Source organism: Cibotium barometz, chromosome 29 (assembly GCF_041138505.1).
Source record: "Cibotium barometz isolate CiBa-2024 chromosome 29, ASM4113850v1, whole genome shotgun sequence".
In the NCBI taxonomy this organism is placed as follows: Eukaryota; Viridiplantae; Streptophyta; class Polypodiopsida; order Cyatheales; family Cibotiaceae; genus Cibotium; species Cibotium barometz.
The window spans coordinates 34634960-34657997 of NC_141074.1; the positions used below are offsets into that span (position 1 = coordinate 34634960).

Sequence of the window (23038 nt, forward strand, 5' to 3'; positions counted from 1 at the left end):
ATAAGTTAATCGTGAGGTGTCTGACATGATCCTCAAGAGTACGACTATATATCAATATATCATCCAGGAACACCACCACAAATTTCCCCAAATGTTCATGAAAAAGATCGTTCATCATTTGCTGGAAAGTGACTGGAGCATTGGTCAACCCAAAAGGTAATACGAGAAACTCGTAATGGCCATACCTAGTCCGAAAGGCGGTTCTTTTGACATGCCTTGCATGAATACGTATCTGGTGCCAGTACGTAAATCTATCTTCGTGGAATATTTCGCTCCTGCTAACCGGTCAATCAGGTCATCTGATCTAGGGAGAGGATAATGGTTCTTAATGGTCAGCTTGTTCAATCTCTTGTAATCAATACACATTCTCCAGGTATTGTCCTTCTTTCTCCTAAGCAACACAGGTGCACCCCAAGGTGATTTACTTGGACGGATCTGGCCCATCCTCAAATAATCTTCGAGTTGTTTAGCCAACTCATCTTCCTTAGCTTGGCTCATCCTATAAGGTGGAATACTCACAGGATGAGCACGAGGGATCAAGTCAATACGATGATCTACTGCCCGTTCAGGTGGTAAACCCGATGGCAGTTTCTTAGGAAATACATCTTGAAATGAATCAAGTATCTTCTGTAATTCTTTGCTTTCAAACACACTTAATTCATTTACATCCATGGAAGGGATGAGAAAAGAAGAAAGTGGAATCAATACACAATGGAAAGCGGTATACAAAGAAGAATCCATTATATTTCCAAAATCAATTGTATTTACAAGAGGTCCCTGAGAGGGATGAATACAATCACCTAAAATACTATACTTGGTGTCCTTATGCTGAAAAGAAAAAATATGACTAGACCAATCTATCTGGACTTCAAGAGTCTTAAACCACTCAATCCCTAATAACAAGTGTACATTTTCCAGATGCATTACATAGCATTCCAGAGTATCTTTGTAGTCTTGAATATGGATTGGAAGCATCTCCACCTTGCGATCCCAAACTTGCCTTCCCGCAGGTAGACGTACCTCATAGGTATGGTCGCTGAGTGTCAGATCAAGACTCAATTTCTGCACAAGTTTGTAGTTAACAAAGTTATGTGAACTGCCAGGGTCTAATAGAATGTGAATTTTATGGCCATTCACTTCTCCATAAACTCGGAGAAGATCATGTAAGCCAAATACTTTAGAATTGAACAGACAATCACAACAAGTACTAGGGCGAGAAAGTACAGTAATTGACGTACCTGTCAAAGACAACTGATTAGCTACCTTTGGCTTGGATCCTATGTTTGTCTTGGTACCCTTTTACATTGGGCACTCGTTACGCATGTGTCCTTTTTCTTCGCAGATAAAACAACGTCCTTCCTTCTTGAGCTTTAAAGCCCTAAGGAGTCATTTCTTCTTCGCTGGTGTCGAACTGGAATTCTTCGAAGGTTGGTCTGAAGACTTTCCTTCTGTCGTGTTAGCCATAGGTGCGGAGAACTTTCTTTTATGCTTGTTCCCCTGCTCGGTAACGGGTTTCGACTTGGAAGAGACCATTGTATCATCATAGATACGAGGTGAATGAATGGCCTCGTCCAATGTTTTACATTTGTTATTTTTAACCTGTAAACGGTACGAGTCTGGTAAACCAGCTACGAAAAATCCCAAAAGAGTAGTGGGATCCATCTTTGTAGCTTTCATCTGCAAGTCACGAAACTTCTGGAGGTAGACCTCATAAGTGAGGTGCTGCAAGGTCATGGTGGTCAAAGCTGAAAACCGGGCAACAACATCATAGTCATCCTCTTTCTTGAGGAATTCCTTCTTGAAGACGTCTTCGAATTGTGCCCAAGTCATTGGCTTAGGGTTGAGTTCCTTCCACCAAAGCAAAGCTTTGCCGGACAGGAAACCTGCTGCTAACTGTATCTTCTTTCCATCATCATATGGATGAAACTGAAAGTGAACTTGCCACTTATGTAGCCACGTGTCCACAATCTCCTTGGTGCGCTGCTTTTGCTCGCCCCTGAACGGTTCCGGAGTAATGTTGGGGCCTAAAGCTGAAGCCAAGGTATCCATACCCGAGAAAGTAGAGAGGGTAGTGGTCAATAGAGCAATGGAGTTCTGCAAAGCTTGCATCTGGGTTGCGATTTGTGCCTGACGTTCTGACGAAGAAGCTTCGAGAGCGACTTTGAACTCTTGGAAATCTGATTTTGACACAAAATCGTCAAAAAGATTGGCATTGGTACCTTCCGTAGCCGGCAAGCCTTCGTGTTCCACAACGGGCTCCAGCTCCGATGCTTGGGTCGACATCGTGAAGAGGGTACGTGGAGAGAAAATTCGATCTTTGCACAATGAAAGTGCGAGGGAGCTTGAGAGCTTGAGAGCTTGAAAACTTGAGAGGTGTGTGGCAAGAAGCCCACTAGAGGGGGTTTATAAAGGTTTCCCAAAAGCTAAAAATCTCCAAAAGCTAGGCTTAGCTTTTGCTTTGCTTTTGTGTTTTTTTTAAATAAATAAATAAATAAATATATATATATATTAATATATATATGTATGGATATATATATTCTAGGGTCTTAAAAAAAGATAAAACACCTTTAAAGCATAAGTTTTAAAACCCCTCTTATTAGGTTTAGTCAAAAAAAACAAAAGCAAGGTAGCATAGTGTATGTTTTTTTTTTCTTCCTTAAAAAAAAAAAAGAAACTAAAAAAAAACCTTGCTTGCATTTCGAATTCCTGCTGCGCCCACCTGTCCGCCACACATGCGCTGCGTGTACCCGCCTGCGAATCCTGTGCGCGAGTCTGGTTGCTACCTGGCGGTGCTACCCGTCTGCAAACATGTACCACACGCCTGCGCGCACGGACAGGAGCGCCGCCTGTTTGCCTATGTATCACCCGTCGAGTGCCCACGTTAGCAGCCTGTAGCGTTTCTGCGCAAGGAATTAGTCGTACACCCCTGCATCTGCCTGGCTGGTGTCGCCTGCGCACTGGTCTTGCACATGTGCATGTGCGTATGCGTATACTTGGCCGACTGCACCTGCCAGCCTGCGCACCAGCGCCTGTACACGTGCATCGGAGCCGGCGATCCTCTCTCTCTCTCTCTCTTACGTTCAACCAAAAAAAGCATCGTGCTTTTTTTTTTCCTCTGTTTCTCTCCCTGCAGTTCATGCGACTGCACAAACAAACTCTTCTCTTCTTTGCAAAGCAACGACCCTACCATCTACCATCCCCATCAACATGGGTTTCTTTGATGAAGAAAAAACACGTACTGAATCTGAAAACAACAGTATGCACAGAAAAAACAGCAAGCTTTTTAACACATACCTTTCTTCGACCTCATCTTCTCTACCTACCGACTTGCTCGTTCACGAGGTATGCTCTGATACCACTGTCAAATCCCCACAAATCTCCTCGTGATCGATCTTGGTTCGAGACTCGAATCCTGCAAACAAACGAATAAACAAACAAACAAACAAGGGGGTGCAGGCCCGATGACCGGCTAAGAGCCTATAAAAGGGTGGCCAAGGTTAGTTATTGGGATATAGAGAATCTCGCGAGTTTGTGGGAGCTCTATGGTCTTGGAGCCTGGATCTAGTGCAGACGTGCACCTGCTTTACGCAGTCGAGGCCGACAACAGTCTCGAGGCCTGCAAGGGCAGCTTCGTGGCGGTATATGGGACGTCGCGAGACGAGGAGGAGATTGGTCGGTACGTCATCCCAGTTAGCTCAGCTCGTGGCTCGGTGGGGACAGCCAAGACTGTGGGCTCGCCCACGGCTGTCATGGTTGGGAGGTGAGTCAGGTGGGCGCCCGCCCATCCATACTTGGGTGCCTGCCCGTTAGTATATCCCTAACTTAGCTCGTCAATCAGCCTCCCTAGTTCCAAGCTTCCCCAAGCCTCGAAACTAGTCTTGTGTGCGTGTAGCACACGGTAGATACACACTGTGCACATGACAGGCCAAACGTGGGCTGCCTACTGGCTGGGTCATAACTGGGGGAAAGGATGCAACAGAGATACACAAAATGGAGGAGGGGGTTGCCTTATGTAAGGCCCAATCTGCCCCCAAATGCTGGGGCGGACTGCTGTTGAGTTGGGCGGCCAAAAGTGGGCTGCCTACTGGTTGGGTCGGCCTAATTATGGCCGGCCTTGTCGGCCATGTGTGGTCGACATCAGGTCGGCCTTCTATGGCCGACTTTGCTCATGAATGGGGCTGGCTAACCTCCTCCTTGGCAGCCCCTAAGTGGGCTGCCTACTATCTACTTGACGCGTGGCCTCATATGGGAGCTTGTATAGATGGGTTAGTGAAAATCTAACACTCCCTAGTTCGCCAATGATTCCTTTTGAGTTTTTAACTCTCCACAATCCTCTCAATCTCCTCTCCTATTGGTAGTTTGATTTCCAGTAACCTTACCCACCAATGTGGGAATGGAGCCATATGCCAAAGTGCATTTCCATGTTTGTCAATCCAAGGCGATGGAATAATGAGCCGACACCTTCATAGATGTTAGAGCATGGAGTAAAAGAAGATTTGAGTTAGGAGTCTGACGGAATAATTGTCAATCTTGCAATCTATGCTGTGCATGCAAAGGAGGCACATGAATAAACGATTGCATTAGAGTGCAAATCTTTCACCAAATGGGCCCGTGATGCTGCCCAATGCATAGTTGTGACAAGTAGTTGGGAAAGAGAGCACATGACTTTATTGATCTGCCACATCATCAATGCATCTCATGCCCAACTTCATGAGATTGTATGCTTTAGCTAGTTTTGTAGGGCTAATGGGGTGTCAAAAACAGCACTCCAGTGTGTACTTTCTTAATGCAAAGAGTTGAAGGGAAGAGTCTCTAGACCTGCGAACCCTAGAGAGCACCCTCTTCCAATCATGTCAAAACCACCTCCCAATGATCAGTGATCTATTGTCCATAGGCACGGGTCGACATGCATACACACATAGCTGCCAACACGATTGCCCATGGCTGAGACTGATGAAAGAAGGTAGACATCCTAGTAGCTTTCTTGGCCAACATGTGAAACCTTAAATTTAGAATGTTCAGACCCCATGCATCTTGGGAGAGCAAATGAGATCCATCTTTAGCAATCACAAAGCCGTTCTGTTGGGCTTAGTCCTCCACAGAAGCTCCATGGTTTGAGACATGTAAGCTGAAATATTCGTTTTGTCTAGTGAAGCAGTGGCAAGTAAAATTGAACATAAGCCGTAATAATGGATTGGACTATCCTTAGACGAACATGCAATGGCCAAGTAGATAATTTTGTAGTATTCCAACTCGTGATTCAACTTTTGTTTCATTGTTATATTTCAGCCTAGTGGATAGGCCAAGTGTTGAACAACCTCATCCGATTGCAAGATCTGATGTGGCTATAGTAAAGCATACCAATCACAAGCTTTTAAGGGTAAAAGCTTGGATTTATTAAAGTTAATGTTAAGTCCAACAGCCAATCCAAAATTTGTGGAGCAATGGTGGTTCGAATCATTTGCTGAAATTGAGAGTGCATAAGATAGGGATTGTTAATGTGAAGCAATTGGATCAAAGACAGGGGCATATCATCAACATGCATCCCAAACGTGGTCTGACAATTTGAGTGAGTGGTCAATCCATATTTTGCATGTAAAGTCAGCATAGTGCCGAGCATACAACAAATACCACCTATCCAACCATGCCCAATAATGTGTGCCCAGTAATGTGGATTGCATTATGGTGATATGTATATTACAATACGCTTGGCTGTACTGATTTTCAGAGATTTTCTGCCTTCAGGGCTGCGAGCATATTATCCCATTGTTGAAATTCAATAGGGAGCATATAAGATCTACTCTTGGTGTTATCATGTGGAGAGGGTGAATCATTGAGATCTACTCTTGGTGTGTTACCATGTGGAGAGGGTGAATTGTTGAAATCACCACATAGAAAGGTCTGCTGACTCCATGGATCTCGCCTAATAGTGAAGCCAGCCTTCACGCAATAAAGGGTGGTAAATCTGAATTTTAACACAACAATTGCAACATATAACAATCTCACAGGTTGCAAAGAGAATCACAATGGGAGCTAGAGTGCTCCTACTAAAAAATGACGACACTGATAGCCCCAAACGTTGGTGCCCCTTGCGGTATTTCTTTAATATTGCATAAACAGGCCAAAGAACTAATTACAAGTGCATTTGAAACCTGGCAAACACAAGCCAAATAATGCCCACAAGCAAATTAGTACCATGCACAAAGAGCAATCACAGTTTTGCCTCCACAATTGTCGTGTAAGCAATCCCCAAGGCACCAACCACTAATCCAAGCAATCAATCTGAGGTATTGCGACCCCGGAATCGACAACCTTGTGCTTCTACTCAATCCCAAGTGCTCACTAGGTAAAACACAGCCAAACACCTTTAAGGAACCAAAAATTTAGACCAAACACGCCTATTCTTTACTATTGCATAAATAGGCCAAAGAATTGATGCACTTGCCCACAGGCAAATCGATACCATGCACAAAGAGCAATCATAGTCTTGCCCCCACAATTGTAGTGTAAGCAATCCTTAAGGCACCAACCACTGATCCAAGCAATCAATTTGAGGTTCTGCTACCCCATAGCCCACAATCTTGTGCTTCTGCTCAATCTCAGGCGCTCACCAAGGAAAACATAGCCAAACACCTCCGAGGAACCGAAAATTCAGCCCAAGTGTAGGCTTAGCCAGCTTAATGATTGTGATGCAATCAGAACACAACAATCGTGGAAGAAGAAGGCCCAGAGAACAAATTCACACTTTTTCAGGTCTTGACATAATAGTAGCAGATGGCCCAAAATAGGCCATACAGTCTCAGATCACGCAACAATAGCCAGCAACTAGGAAGAACATGTGTGCCTCACTTCTCTGGCAATTTGCGGTTGATTTCTGGCAAAAACCAGCAGCAAAACAAGTTGATCTCATCTCCTAGACATCCTTGGCATCAGAAACATAGGCGATCTCTATGGTGGGGAGCCATGGCAGCAATCTGGCAACAATTTATGGTGACATAATCAAAGCTTTTCTTTTGGCACAGTTTCAGCAGCAAACTATGGTGATTGAATTTGGCGAATTGGCTTTCACGAAACTGCTCCTTGCTCCACAAGTGTCCGAAAGTGCACAAAATGAGGCGCCCAACTTCCCTGAGAATGTTTTATTAGGACTTAGTGCTTTTCACATGCTTTTCCCCAATAAAAGCCGATTTTTTTTTTAATCAAAAAAAGGCGAGATTTATATTAATGAGAAAGGAGGGAATCCAAGACTACACCACGTGTTGACGTAAAAGCCGATTTTTGTTTTTCTTGGCTTGGGTGCCCTAAAATAGAATTTTTGATTGCACCCCTCTTATGTACCCCTCAATTAATTGCTTGGACGATGGAATTAATGCCTAGGGAAGTAACTTGCACATTTACTCTTGCCAAGGGCCCGTGAGGGATTTTATTTCCCTGTTGCCCACTCTCGTGGCCTAGTTTTTGTGCCTCCGGTGCCTGAAGTATTCACATATGAGTGTTGAGAACTTAAAAATAAAATTCCCATGAATTCACATCCTCATGACAAAGAGCATCCCACATCTATGCTCTATATGTGGATGTCTGTGAGGCATACACATACGCTAACTCATAAAGATTTATCACCAATCCCGCATTGAATCACCATCCATCTGCCATTATTATCATTGAATGTCAGTGAAGGTTGTAACTCATGTCTGACCAGAGCACACACCCCTGAGTACCACATAGATCTAGCATAGAATATGTTATATCCAGCAAAGAAGCCTGCTGACTAGCCGAAGAATGCTAATTGCGTTCTTGCAAAAACACTACATCAGGATGCATGGTATTTACATGTTGCCAAAATGGCCTCCATTTATTAGCATTACAAAGGCCTTGTATGTTGTAAGTAAAACAACTGATTGATGCAGACAAAGATTATTTACAAGGCAGAGAAACTACAAAAATGCAGCATACAGGCATCATGCAACTACCCTGTCATCAATATCTTCCTGACCCACATATGCAAGAGGATTATCCTCCTTAGCTAAGTCACAAACATGAATACTTTTTTTCAATATAGTGACCCACATCTTGGAAGCTGAGAGTCAACATAAATAGATGCTTGACCTTGGGTAGGAGAGAAGGCATCCCAATGTGTAGAGTGCATAGGTCTTTGCCTCAAGGCAAGTACTCTCGATAGATGCATCATGCCCCTGCATCTTTTCTTTCCCTTTATCTTTCCCCCTTGCTGGGTTATTATTCAGCATTCGAGATTGAGAGGCTGATTTGGCATTTTTGTCCACATTCTTCTCCATTGCATTCTTGATTGATTGCCCCCCATTTTTAGGCATGGGCTGACCACTGGTCGGTGGCATAACATGGGGGATGCAAAACCGTAGGGCATTCAGTCGCCAAATGCCCAAATTTATGGCAGGCAAAGCTAGCTCGTGCAAACACCCTCCATTTCAACTCAAAATATCTCTCACCCATTGGAACACCCTCAATTTCAACTGCAATGGAAGGAGGGTTAGGCTTGTCTATATCTCATAAAATGCAAAATCTAGAACGATCCCTATTGGGCCCGTGGAGGGCAAATGACCTGTCCCAACAAGGATGACGCCAATCTTTGTAACTCCTCACACATATGATCAAGAAAATTTACCATTTCAACCCAAACTGGGCAATGATGCCGAATCAGATTCTGATAATCTTTATTAGGAGACCAAGGCATCACATGCACCATCTGTTTGCCATAGAAAAGAGGAGATAATTCCAATTACTTTTGCTTATAAATTGCATCAGAAAGGTTCGCTTCATAAAATCCTCTTGAAGCACAATAGACCCCTTCCACTCCAAGGAGTGCTTTGATCCACTGTGCCACATCATTAGTGGAAGGGAGCTTCCCAAGGAAAAAGATAATGATTGCCATTTGTGCAGGCTTTCTGAGTGGACTCACCAATGAAGGTAACTTCAGCTTGTATTCAAGGTCGGTGTAGGCTTGTTCCAATCTTGCCTATTATGTTGAACTTCATCCTACAACATATCAAAAACATATTGTGCATTTGCGTTGTCCATATCGGCATCAAGCAGGGCATCCATTTGTCTTCTTTTGGGATCCTTAGAGCGGTCACGTCGAGCATAAGCCTTCATAGAAGTTTCAATGTCCAAGAAGTTGATGAAAAAGGTGAAAGAAGGTACAAGGAAGCTGGAGAAAAAGAGGGCGACAATAGCAAGAGCGAAAGCTTGCAGTAGAGAGGAAGTCGAGGCTGAAGAGGGGCTAAAAATGCAGCAGCAATGACACACACACACACATATGTACATACGCACATGTGCACACACACGCACACAGAGAGACAGACATATAGAGACACAAACACACACACACATGATTAAACACGGTTAACTTCAATAGAGTGAGTAAATATTCTTAGAGGAGTACTACTCAAGATGAGAAGACTCATATATATATGGATACCTTATTGTTTTGAGATTTAGAAGGGAGGTATATTATGCTATTTTCTAGGTACAAATAAAATTTTCACATGTTCGAGTGAGTATAGGTAAAGAGAGTTAACTCTATGGATTCATGAGTTATCAATTCTGCCTCGAGGGACATGTTAACCTTTTTTAGATTGATAGAATTGTTATGTTTTCCGATGTGCAAGCTTTTAAAGATAGAGAGCTTGATACGAGCTTGTCTTTGATTGAGAAGTCATGGAGTTCTCTCTAGGAGGCATAGTTTAGTTGGACTTTTCCAATTCCATTTGTGTGAGTAAACGCTTGAAGAGGGGAAGTATGTTATGTATTTGTATCGCTAATCTTGAGATTAGCAGACTTAATCTAGTAGGGTTAGGGATCTTGGGATTAAGGCAAGAAGGGCTGATGTGGGTCTAAAAGTAATTTAAAATAACAAGTGGTCAAGGGCTATATTTAGTTAGGGACTTCATAAATAGAGGAATATCATCCATAGCAAGTTCTATAAGTGTGATGCTATTTGTATGTGGCTCTATGTTAAGATTTAGGGCATTTGATGCTGAGAGAGGGTTGTTATGTGGTTGTGTGCCCAGCCTATCAGAGATCCGCAGTTGGTTTCGTTTCTTGGTGACTTAGGGTCATTTTGGAGGCTATTTCCAGCGGGAGTTTATGTCAATATAGAGGGCTAGAGGTGATTTTCTAGTCGGTAGGGTTTCAGGAGTTCCTGGGAAGCAGATCAGCCAATTTTCAGTGTCTTCTTGAGGACACGGCTGAAGCACAACTTGGGGGTTGCGGAAGTGACGTGAAGGTTGCTTTCGAGCACCTTTTGTTGCGGTTTTTCAGATTGATCGAGGCATTGTTGCTGCAAATTTTGGGTATTTTCTCCAAAGTCGCGTGAGCTATTGATGTCCTATTGCTTCATCAAGAGCTACTCTCCCCTTCCTTCATCGCGCATTGGGCTGGCTCCTGTCTTCACCCGAGCATCTTTATCCAGATTGTTTCTGGCAGAGTTGTTAGTTGTTTGTTTTTGGCAGATTTAGAGTTCACCAGGTCATACTTCATGGTTCCTCTGTACACCAACGAAGAGGACAACTTGATCAACGCCAATTACACTCACTAGAAGCTTCAACTAAAGATCTAGTTCATCCATAAAGGTCTGTGGGATCTTGTTCAGGGCTTTGAAAAGAAACCAAAGTGTCTTGAGAACCTGAAAAGATGGACTACAGTTCAGCATAGGTTGATTCAGCCCAGCTAGCACTCATGGTGCTGCACCGCCTACCAAAGAGTTACAGAGGCTTTGTCACTACGGTGACAGTAGGTGAGAGGTCCAGACCTCTGATGTTTGATGAGCTTGCACCCTTGTTGATGCAGGAGGAAGCTCGTGAACATATCTTCAACCAGTCGGATGAGAAAGCTTTGACGGTGAAGGACAAAGGGGGCAAAGGTAAGCCCAAGACCTCCCAGCCAGGATCCAGTGATGCAGACAAGTCTTGGAAGAATAATATCAAGTGTTGGTATTGTGAGGTTCTGGGTCACACGGCGAAGGAGTGCAGAGAGAAGAAGGTTGATCTGAAGCGGAAGAAGGATGGAAAAGATACAAATTCCAAATCCCAGGTAGCCAACGTCACCACCGGCGAGTTATTTCTGACCGAGTACTGCTCCGCCTACGCAGCCACAGCAGGGGAACAGGGATGGTATGTTGATAGCGAAGCATCAAAGCACATGTCAAACAGGAAGGAGTGGTTTCGGTCCCTTGAGGCGGTATCTGCCGAGTCCAGAGTGACAGTGGGTGACAACCGCAAAGTTCCTGTCAAGGTTATTGGCAGGATTCCCTTTTTCATTGCAGGTGGCAGGGAGACAGTGATTTCCGACGTACTATATGTGCCAGATTTATGCAAGAATTTGTCGTTTGTCAGTCAGATGGCAAAGCATAGGATGTCCATTTTGCTTGAGGATGGAAAGGTGGAGGTTCGTTCCAAAGACACGGGTGACCTGGTTGCCTAAGGTACAAAGGATGCAGGTCTCTACAGGTTACAGGCACTACTAGTTCATGCGGATGTAGACTGTTTAGATGATCGAGCTCAGATAGAACCCAGATCGAGCTCAGATAGAACCCAGATCCTTCGCGGAGGCAAAGGATGTGCCGGCATGGCAGGCAGCCATGAAGGCTAAGTATGACTCCATTATGCGGAACAACACTTGGGAGCTAGTGGACAGGCCGAAGAAACGCAAGGTCATTGGCACTAAGTGGGTATACAAACCGAGATTCCACTCCGATGGCAGTCTGGAGAAGCACAAAGCTAGGTTGGTGGTCAAGGGGTATGCACAGGTTGAAGGTCTTGACTATGATGAGACATTTGCCCTGACAGCGCGGATGATTATGATTCATACAGTGATTGCCATGGCTGCTCACTACAAGTGACCAATCTATCAGATGGACGTCAAATCTGCATTTTTGAATGGAGACTTGGATGAGGAGGTTTATGTAGACCAGCTTGCTGGTTTTGTTGATCCCAGGGCTGCCACCAAAGTATGTAGGTTGAAGAAGGCCCTCTAGGGGCTGAAGTAGGCTCCCTGAGCGTGGTACCAGCACATCGACTCTTTCTTTTTGAGGATAGGGCTGGTCCGGAGTCCGTCTGATGCCAATCTTTACGTGTTCTTTGGAGAAGGTAAGATGATGGCACTAATTCTATACGTGGATGATCTGATTATCACAGGTAGCCATACAGAGAAGATCTCAGTAGTGAAAGCCCTCCTTCAGAGGGAACTTGAGATGACCGACCTAGGTACCTTGCATTACTTCTTGGGCATCGAGGTGAGGCAATCTTTGGAGGGGATATTTATCTCCCAGGAAAAGTATTGTCTAGAGATGTTGAAGAAGTTCCAGATGGATGGCTGCAAGGACGCGGTTTCACTGATGGAGATGGGACTAAAGTTCAACATACATGAGGATGTCTCATTGCTCGTGGATGCATCCTTGTACAGGCGATTGGTGGGGAGTCTTCTCTACCTGACCAACACTCGGCTGCTCTTCTATATAAGAGTGGCCAAGGCTATTGTGCAGTCATTTAGTTGAGCGCTCCTCAAGTGAAGGTCTGGATTGGACTAGAGGCCAAGGTTGTGGCCATCTACATGGCAGATTGTGGTATGGCATGCTGAAAGCTCCCTGTGGACGGGCTTTGGTGTTATGGCACACTAGAGCTAGGCTTGGGCCTTTGGGAGTCTAGCTTTAGCCCACGTGCTCGGTGGTCGAGATTGTTACTGTTTCTGTTATTATTGAGTGTTCATGATTGTATGTGTTAGAGATCACGCACATATAACAAGCGGAAGCATATGAATCAGATCTGTAACAGTGCTGGAAATAAACTCAAAAATAGACAGCAAAAGAGAACTCAGAGAAGGCAACAAATACTCCTGTATTACAGCCACCAAACCGGAGGCAAACAGTAGACATTGGGTGCCCACAGGAAACAACAGCAGCAAGTTCAGCTACAACTCAGTCACCTTTCGGAAGCAGAGGAGGATCAGCAGGAACAGTAGCAAAATGACCTCTAGGAGAAGACTTCCGAAGATACCACAGAGACCACTGGGAGACTCCAGGATAGGGGGAGAATGGCCCCTTATATAGGGCCCAGTCTGCCCCTGTTTGGCCGACCTGGCTGACCCTGTGTAGGCCTAACTGGCCGACATTGTGTAGGACAATTCTGGCCGAAATTGGCCGACAGCCCTCTAGGGGCTGGTCTGACCAGCCCCTCCCTCCCCCTCAATTCCTCCCCTTTCACTCTGGGTTGCACCCCTAGGGCCTGCCTCATTTGGGAGCCCTACAGTGGGGGGCATTGCCCATATAAGTCTTACACCCCCCCTCAACCAATGGAAGGGCCAATACCAATGCATCGTTCCTAATGCTCCATTTGCTCTCCAAAGAGAGCCTCGAAACAATCTCCGGCTACACATTCATGGTTTAACCATTACAGTAGCATAATGATCTTGTTGTTGATGCTGTCACAAGCTACTATACATGCAGCCTAGTACTCCACCTTCATGGTTGCTTGCCGCGGAGGCACATCCTTCGCCTACTTGAAGGATCTGGGTTTGATCACCTGTGTCGTCAGATCTGGGGGCTTGACATTCATGCGTATACCTATAGGAAACTCGGTGACTCTTAAATCAAGAAGAGTCTTCAAGTACCACTGTGGAAGTGTCGGTGGTAGTGCGGTACCCTGCTGAGCCGGTGGGGCGGGTCATGCCTGCTCCTCTTCAAGTTCCGCCTTTGAGTCTGCTGTCCCCTCTGAAACCTGGTAATCCCTCTCTAAAACCACAACTGGTGGAAGAGCATCCACCATCCGAGATCTAGCTGCCTCTGCAAGAGGGCCATCTTTGACAGACCCGAACTTGCCATGTCATAGTCTGGAGTGTGAATCCCCGTGGACATTAGTGTACTCAACCAGTAGAAGCCTTCCTCCTCTGTACCATGGGCAACCGGATCACCCGTCTTTGTAGAGCGGACCTCCACCTTTCCATCCTCAACAAGAGAACCGGCATCTCTTACGTTACCATTGGACTGGGAGAGCACATCTGAAATCATCATCTCTTCACCACCTACAGTGATGAAGGAAATATTGCCAATACCCTCAACCACAACTAGGCATTTGCGGTTGTCCCCCCTTGTGACCTTGAAGACACTAAGAACAGCCTCCAGGCACTGGAACCACTCCTCCTCCTGTATGAGCGAAGGTTCAAATTCTTCAAACATATTAGATCTCTCACTTGCAGTAGCTGTCATCACAAAATCCATGTAACTCTGGGGTTGCCGGTGCAGCACCATAGGTGCTAACTGGACTGAATCAGCCTTGTGACCAGTAAGAGCCAACTGGTCCCTCACCGCTGTCACCACCGTGATGTGGTCTTGCACATTGTCGCCTTCATTCTTGCTCAGATAGGAGAGCTGGTGCTGAAGCTTCAGTATCAGTGCACGTCATCTGTATCATGCAGATCCATTATAGTGGCCCACGCTTCTACCGAGATCTTTGCCATCTGAATATGCGGAATCACAGCATCCACTGTCGTGCCTACGATCATCGCAAGAGCATGCGAGTCATGATCTTCCCAGGTCTCCAACTCGTCTCTATCAACCATCTGTAGCAACTGGCCATTTTGATCCACAACTCACTTTGGCTTTGGATCTCCTCCCGTCACAAGCTGCCACAAGTTTCGTACCACCAGGTGGTTGTGAATCTTCACTCTCCAAATTGGAAAGTTCATTCCATCCAACTGTCCGGACACCGAAGTTGGGGATGAGATATGTGGGGGCAAAAGAAGAAGAGAGAGAGAGAGAACTGCCTCTGAAGAAGATGTCTTAGAGTTCACCATCCTGTCCCACAAACGCTGAGTCTTTACCTTGCTGTAATTTACAACAACACCAGGACACAGAGATCCACGCACCAGATGCTCTTCAGGAACCAGAAGAACATTTTCTTCGCGATGGAACTCTTCAGCAACTACTGCTCTAATACCATGTTAGAGATCACACATATAACAAGCGGAAGCGTACGAATCTGATCTGTAAAAGTGCTGGAAATAAACTCAGAAATAGACAGCAAGAGAACTCACAGAAGGCAACAAATACTCCTATATTATAGCCACCAAACCAGAGGCAAACAATAGACACTGGGTGCCCACAAACAAGGAACAACAGCAGCAAGTTCAGCTGCAACTCAGTCACCTTTAGGGAGCAAAGGAGGATCAGCAGGAACAGCAGCAAAATGACCTCCAGGAGAAGACTTCCGAAGATGCCACAAAGACCACTGGGAGACTCCAAGATAGGGGGAGAATGGCCCCTTATATAGGGCCCAGTCTGCCTCAGATTGGGGCAGACTAGGTCTCGGCCAGCGGTCGGCCCTGTTTGGCTTACCTGGCCGACCTTGCATCGGCCAAACTGGCCGACACTGTGTAGGCCAGTAACTGGCCGACAACCCTCCAGGGGCTGGTCTGACCAGCCCCTCCCTCCCCCTCAGTTCCCCCCCTTCCCTCTGGGTTGCCCCCGCAGGGCCTGCCTCATTTGGGAGCCCTACAGTGGGGGGCATTTCCCATATAAATCTAACAGTATGGTGATTAGAATTTGGATTAGCTTGGGTTAACAGCTATGGAGTTATAGAAAAATTACAATACATTGACACAGCATCGTTATTTTTTCACAGGAAGTTTCAGTCCATGTGGCCATGTCTGCAGCTATTGTTGTTGCTTTTGTTTGCATAGAATGTCGAAGACCTAAAATGGAGTGTTTTTTGGTGCTTCACTCGTTGTTTAGACATTGTAAGCCAGTTTTATAATGGTGTAGTTTTGAAAGCCTTCTGTTTGGATCAAACAATTTTGCAGTTTGGAAGAAAAGCAATTTGTGTTTTCTCACACAAGGAGTTGCTGTGGGTATTTTCAGTTGTTTGCGGTGATATTAACTGCAACATTTATGCCCATTGTCTTTGAAATAAAATAATCCCAAGGTGCACTATTTGAATCCCACTGAATAGACAAAGGACTCATGATTGGTTTTTGATGCATTGTGTTGAGTCTGCAACTTAACAATGCATACATGTTCTTGAATTTCAAGACTAAACGATAAGTAGCTATGGAGATCATCCTATGATCCCTTGTCAGCAATCATCCATGCCAATCAAACTCCACTTCAAGGATTTTAGTTGTGTGACAACATGTAAAGTTTTCTTAACCAGCATCAGGAAAAAGCCAATTTACATTCAGCATGGTATGTACATTGCATTTCAATTAAATTTAATAATGCCCATCTGTGATAGTTACTCTGGGTTCTTGATCAGATACCCATGCATTTATCTATCTGTGTCCAATAAAGAGACTTATCTGGAATGTGTCCAATAGGGTTTTTTCAGAGTGTCGCAAAGGTTTCCACTCTTGTAATTTATAAATGCTCGACATCCCTTGTGGAAATTTCAGATGTGTTGATAATTTTATGGATGTTTGTTCTGGTTCTTGTGAGGAATGCCTTTTTAATGCCTTTTTGATCATGCTAGAGTGGCAATGCAGATTGATAAGGGCATGCTTACTCGATGTGCTTTCCTTGAAAGTCGTGGACTACATTTGCTAGGCTTATGGAAACCCGAGTGCGAGTGCAGACATATAAGGCCCTCAGTTTCAGACCGGGGTTCAGCTCTTGCCCAATATTCCCTTGCTACTAGAAAAGAGAATTTAGGTTTGTGAAAAAAGATGCACATATTTATTGGAGAGTTTTGGTTTTAAAACATGCTTGAAAATTTTTCTGTCACACTTATGCTGCTATCATGTGATCACTTTTCCTGCATGTCCTTGAATGTTGATTTGATTTAGTTGAAGCTTGCAAAGTAATGGTTTTTATGGTTGAATCAATTCTTGTGAATTCTCTACTCTTCCACAATCTATCCTAGAATAAGATTTCGGTTGCAGTGGTATTAGAGCTTGGGCTAGGAGATTTGTGGAGAAGGTAGGAAAGGACTTCAACCTCTCAAAAATCAAGAAAGTGCAGGAAATTATCCAGTGGACAGAAGGGTGTTTTGTACGTCTTTACCCAAAGGTTAAAGATTCAAAACTAGATTTACTCTCAAACCCATTCACCACCCTGCAAAACCATCCCTCTCTATCAAAAAGTGGTTTTTCCAAATACTCAGTGAAATCAAAATCTGACCGCATGGATGAAATCCTCATAGCTAAAAACCTCACAGTATTCTCTCAGAAATCAGAAAGATTCAAGCATGAGTAAATCTATAATGGACGGAGCCTATTTTTCTGTGTAAAATCCAACAAAAAATCACCAAAAGAAATTCGTGGAGGAGGCGCACGGCGGCAGCCTGCCGGCGCAAAAACGGCGCATGGATGTGATTAAAAATCCCAAAGTGCTAATCTCCTCCATAAGCCTAATCAATGCTTACTCCATCTTTACTTTAATCTTACTTTTCCCAAATCCCATGCAAGTCACATCACCTTTTTGGAGTCTTTACTTCTCCTATTTTCAAATTTGAAGAGAAATACAAAAGGTTTCCAAATCTGAAATTTCTGGGTGCAGAAAAGTGATTTACAGGTTTTAAAAGGCTTAAAAATTGCCTAGAAAAGGTCAGAAAATTCCGAAATCGCTTTTGAAAAATTCTGAAAAAATTTCAGAAAATATTGCAGAGATTGGGCAAGATTTACAGGACTGTTTCAACAGGTTTCAAAGTGTAGAAAAATTATTTCATCAACAATTCGACTAGCCCAAGTCTCGTAAATCACGCGGAATGAGGGTACTTCTTCTAAACCATTTACTAAATCTTTTTATGCTTCAAAGAAGATGTATAAACCAAGTTATGACAAAGGCAAGGACGAGGCTAAAGGTAACATGAGTACCAATAAGAAAGTCAATGGTGGCAAACCGAAGACATCTACTATCAAATGTTTCAAGTGCCACAAAGAAGGTCACATAGTATCGAATTGTCCGGAGCGTACCAAGAATTCAACACCAGCAGCAGCAGCAGCAGCAGCAGCTCGAGTCAACATGATTGAAGAAGACGACAATGAAGAAGAATCATTCAAGCAAGAGGGTAATTCCGATCCTGATTACTCAGAACAAGAAGGTAAACCTCATGTTCATTTTTTGCTTAAAATAAAAGGAACAATAAATGGACATGAAGTTCTTATTTTGCATGATGATGGTAGTACACATGATTTCATTTCTGAAAAGGCACTTAGAGCATTAAATCTTCATTCTTCACCTACGCACTATAAAGTCAAAGCAGCATTTACTGGAACAAAGTATAATTGCATGCAAGAGGTGAAAAGTTTGGATTTATGCATTAAGCCTTTAACAGAAAAGAGAGATTTCTTAGTTGCACCTTTACAAGGGGTAGATATAATTTTGGGTATGCCTTGGAGACACAAATACAATCCTATTATAGACTATGACACTCATAGCATTTCTCTAAGGAAGGACAATGAAAATATTATCCTCCAGTGTCAAGTCAAAGGAGAAATGAGTCCTTTGTTGAGTCACACTCAAGCAAAGAGAGCTCTAAGAAAAAGAGACAAGACTTATATGGTATGGGTTAACCAGCTTGATGTTGAGTCTGACACATCCAAAAGTCCAAAGTTTGATCTTTTTATCTCCAAATTTAGTGACTGTTTCATGGAAGATCTACCTCCAGGATTACCTAAGTCTAGGCCTGAGGATCATAGTATTGACTTATTGCCTGGAAATTCTCCGCCTTGTAAAGCTCCCTATAGAGTCAACAATTTAGAGCAAAAAGAAATCCAAAGCCAAATAGAAGACTTGCTAGAGAGAGGCCTTATTCGACCTAGTAGTTCACCTTTTGGAGCTCCAGTACTTCTTGTTAAGAAGAAGAACGGAACTTACCGAATGTGTATAGACTACCGTGCATTAAATAAGATTACTGTCAAGAACAGATATCCTATTCCTAGGGTAGATGATCTTCTTGACAAGCTTAGAGGATCAAAGGTCTTTAGCAAGATTGATCTAAAGTCTGGGTATCATCAAGTTCGTATGACTCGATCTGACATATTCAAGACAGCTTTTAGAACCCAAACTGGTCATTATGAGTTTTTGGTTATGCCATTTGGTTTGACCAATGCTCCAGCTACTTTCAGCCGTATGATGAATCGCATATTCCTTAAGTTTCAAAGTTTTGTTATAGTGTTCTTTGATGATATTCTTGTTTTCAGCAAGGATCGACAAGAGCATGAACAACACTTGGAACAAGTGTTCAAACTTTTGAGAGAAAATGAATTGTATGTCAATCCTGAAAAGAGTTCTTTCTTTCAAGAAGAGATTGAATACTTAGGTCATATAGTGTCGGCTGAAGGGATTTGTGTAGATCCTAAGAAAATTGAGTGTATAACTTCTTGGCCTACGCCTAGAAACATACATCATCTTAGATCTTTCCTTGGCCTATGTAGTTATTATAGGAAGTTCGTCAAGAATTTTGCTTGTATTGCTCATCCTTTGACTGAACTCCTTAAGAAAGCTGTAAATTTCAATTGGACTGAAAAGCAAGATAAATCTTTTGCAATACTCAAGAATGCTTTAACACAAGCACCAGTTCTTACACTACCTGATTTTCAAAGACCATTCTTTATAGTAGTGATTCTAGTGGCAAAGGATTTGGAGCTGTTCTTATGCAAGACAACCATCCTAGTGCCTATCAAAGTAGAAAGCTGAAGCTTGCAAAGCAATGGTTTTTATGGTTGAATCAATTCTTGTGAATTCTTAGAATAAGATTCCGGCTGCAGTACCATACTGCAACCGGAATCTTATTCTAGGAATTGATTGTGGAAGAGTAGAGAATTCACAAGAATTGATTCAACCATAAAAACCATTGCTTTGCAAGCTTCAACTAAATCAAATCAATTGAAATTTAAACACTTAACAAAATTAAAATACTTAGCTCAATAGACCATATTGGGTGCAATCTTTCCCCCTCTTGTGCGTGGCCTCTCCCCTTATAAGAGTATTTCTTTATTAGCTTTCTTTTCCACCAAAATTAGGCCATAGCCCCCAAAATATACAAGATGTGCTTTTTAGAGAGCACGTCACTCTTCTTTAACAAAAATAGAGTGTATAATATTGGGACTAGGGTAAAGCCATAGGCTTTAATAAATTCCACATAATAAATGTATCTTTCCTAAAGTTCAAAATGGAAAAATCATTTGCTAAGGTTGCAAGCTACTATGCTTGCCAAAAATGAAATGTGATGAACCAAGACATTTCTTCCAAAGTAAACTCTTCAATTCCCATAGTCTTTATCACCTGAAAATATAAGCCCAATTAATTATTAAATTAATCCCACAAATATTAAATAGGCACAAATTATCACCAACTCATGACTACCAGGCGTAAGTACCCCAGGAATCATCCTGCCATACAAACCTAACTGAAATAATCATAGGTGGTCTCAAACATACGTCATATACCGCACGTATTAATATTTATAGTGGTATCACCCACGATATTAACCTAGCCGGCATGACGTAAGAGTAACCTAAGCGTCCCCAAATTACTCAAGAGAGGATAAATAATATTTTTCTAGAGGACTTAAAATATATTCTCATAACATCCCTCTTCCTTGGGTTTGCAATTGTCCTCAATTGCGGATTTGCTGGGTTTAAAAAGAATGAAGAATTTCAGGGTAAACTCGGAAAAATTTCTCAGGCATCCATTTAGTATCTTCTTGTGGATGATTCTTGAAAGTCAAAAGATACTTGAAGTATTGATTACCTGTTCTTGTTGTTGTTATCTTTTGGTCAATGATAGCATCAGGAACTAGTACTTCTTCCTCTCCTTCAATAAGAGGTGGTTCCTCATATGTTGGGTGAGTAGGAAGTGTTCCTCGAAAAGGTTTCAAGAGATGGATATGAAAAGAATTGTGGATATTCTAATTAGATGGAAGCTCTAGTCTATAGGCCACATCATTAATCTTTTGAAGGATTTTAAATGGCCCATAATATCTAGGCGCTAGCTTCACTGCAGGGAATTTTTCCACACTCTTTAATCGACGTTTTTCAATTCTCAAAAGTACATAATCACCTTCTTGAAATGAAAAATCTTTGCGCTTCCTATTTGCTTGAGATGTATACTTCTCTTGAGCTCTTGCAATACAATCACGTACTTCAGATAAAATGCGATCAAAGTCTCTAACATATTGGTCGGCAGCTTCAATTTTATGGGAGAGTCTAGTAGTCGGAATAGGTAAAGCTCTACCATAGATAATCTCAAATGGTGCTCGACCAGTAGCAGTATGAGGAGTATTATTATAAGCAAATTGGAGTAGGTGTATGTACTTATCCTATGCACTAGGTTGCTGGGAAACATAGGCTCTAAGCATATCTAAGATAGTGCTATTTGTGATTTCGGTCTGTCCATTTGATTCTGGATGAAAAGCCGTGGAAAAATCTAACTTAGTGCCTAAGTTTGAGAAAAGAGCAACCCAAAAGTGACTATAAAATTTCGAATCTCTATCAGAAACTATCACTTTGGGTAGTCCATGATGAATAAAAATTTGCTTAACAAATATGTTCGCGGCTTGCTGAGAAGTTAGTGTCTTTTTACATGGAATGAAATAGGCTTGCTTACTAAACCTATCCACTATTGTCCAAATCATGTCATGGTGACTGGAAGTAGTAGGAAAGCCAGTAATGAAGTCCATAGACACTTGTTCCCATGGTCTATCAGGAATAGGTAGAGGCATAAGCAATCCTAAAGCTTTGCCTTTGTAGCTTTTAATTGTTTGGCAAATGTTACATTCAGCTACAAATTTAGCTACATTATTCTTCAAATGAGGCCAAAAGAATTCTCGAGAAACTACTTGAAGTGTTGCGGAAACTCCTCTATGTCCTACAAATGGTGGTTGGTGCATCTCTTCCAAGACAAGTTGTATGTAAGGTTGAGTAACACACAATCTTTTCTCAAAGAAAAGATAGCCATCATTATGAGAATAACTTCCGTGAGGTGTCCAATTGTTTTCACGCAATTTGATTCATATTTCAGAAAAATCTGGATCAACTTCGTAAGTTTCTTTCATAAGTACAAATGGTTCACTTTCAATAATGGAAATGTTGTTGCTATTTGGTCTTCGACTCAAAGCATCGGCAACAACATTTTCTTTTCCAGGTTGGTATTGAATCATAGGTTGGAAACTTTGAATGAAAGATGCCCATTTGATGTGCCTATCTGAAATAAGAGGTTGCGAAATCAAATGCCTAATGCTTTGTTGATCCGTCTTGATAAGAAATTCAGAACCCATTAGGTAATGCTTCCAGATTTTCAAAGCATGCACTACTGCTGCTAATTCCTTGTCATATGTGCTATAATTTTGCTCTGCAGGCTTAAGCTTTCTACTTTGATAAGCAATAGGATGGTTGTCTTGCATAAGAACAGCTCCAAATCCTTTGCCACTAGCATCAGTCACTACTATAAAGAATGGTCTTTGAAAATCAGGTAGTGTTAGAACTGGTGCTTGTGTTAAAGCATTCTTGAGTGTTGCAAAAGATTTATCTTGCTTTTCAGTCCAATTGAAATTTGTAGCTTTCTTAAGGAGTTCAGTCAAAGGATGAGCAATACAAGCAAAATTCTTGACGCGAACTTCCTATAATAACTACATAGACCAAGAAAAGATCTAAGATCATGTATGTTTCTAGGTGTAGGCCAAGAAGCAATACACTCAATTTTCTTAAGATCTACACAAATCCCTTCAGCCGACACTATATGACCTAAGTATTCAATCTCTTCTTGAAAGAAAGAACTCTTTTCAGGATTGACATACAATTCATTTTCTCTCAAAAGATTGAACACTTGTTCCAAGTGTTGTTCATGCTCTTGTCGATCCTTGCTGAAAACAAGAATGTCATCAAAGAACACTATAACAAAACTTTGAAACTTAAGGAATATGCGATTCATCATACGGCTGAAAGTAGCTGGAGCATTGGTCAAACCAAATGGCATAACCAAAAACTCATAATGATCAGTTTGGGTTCTAAAGGCTGTCTTGAATATGTCAGATTGAGTCATACGAACTTGATGATACCTAGACTTTAGGTCAAT

The 23038-nt window shown here is 42.7% G+C and overlaps 1 protein-coding gene across 7 annotated transcripts in view; it reads left to right on the plus strand.

Annotated features, from left to right (window-relative positions):
• Positions 1 to 23038, plus strand: part of LOC147622086 (uncharacterized) — a 64795-nt gene that overhangs the window by 11004 nt on the left and 30753 nt on the right. Inside the window, exon 3 of one of the 7 annotated variants that reach the window (XM_086823187.1) lies at positions 16507 to 16786. The exons of 2 other annotated variants lie outside the window; for them this stretch is intronic. In XM_086823187.1, coding sequence (XP_086679313.1) covers positions 16507 to 16680 — 174 coding nt within the window. In that variant the 3' untranslated portion in view covers positions 16681 to 16786. 4 more of the 7 variants (XM_086823189.1, XM_086823194.1, XM_086823192.1 and 1 more) reach the window with 4 other exon arrangements.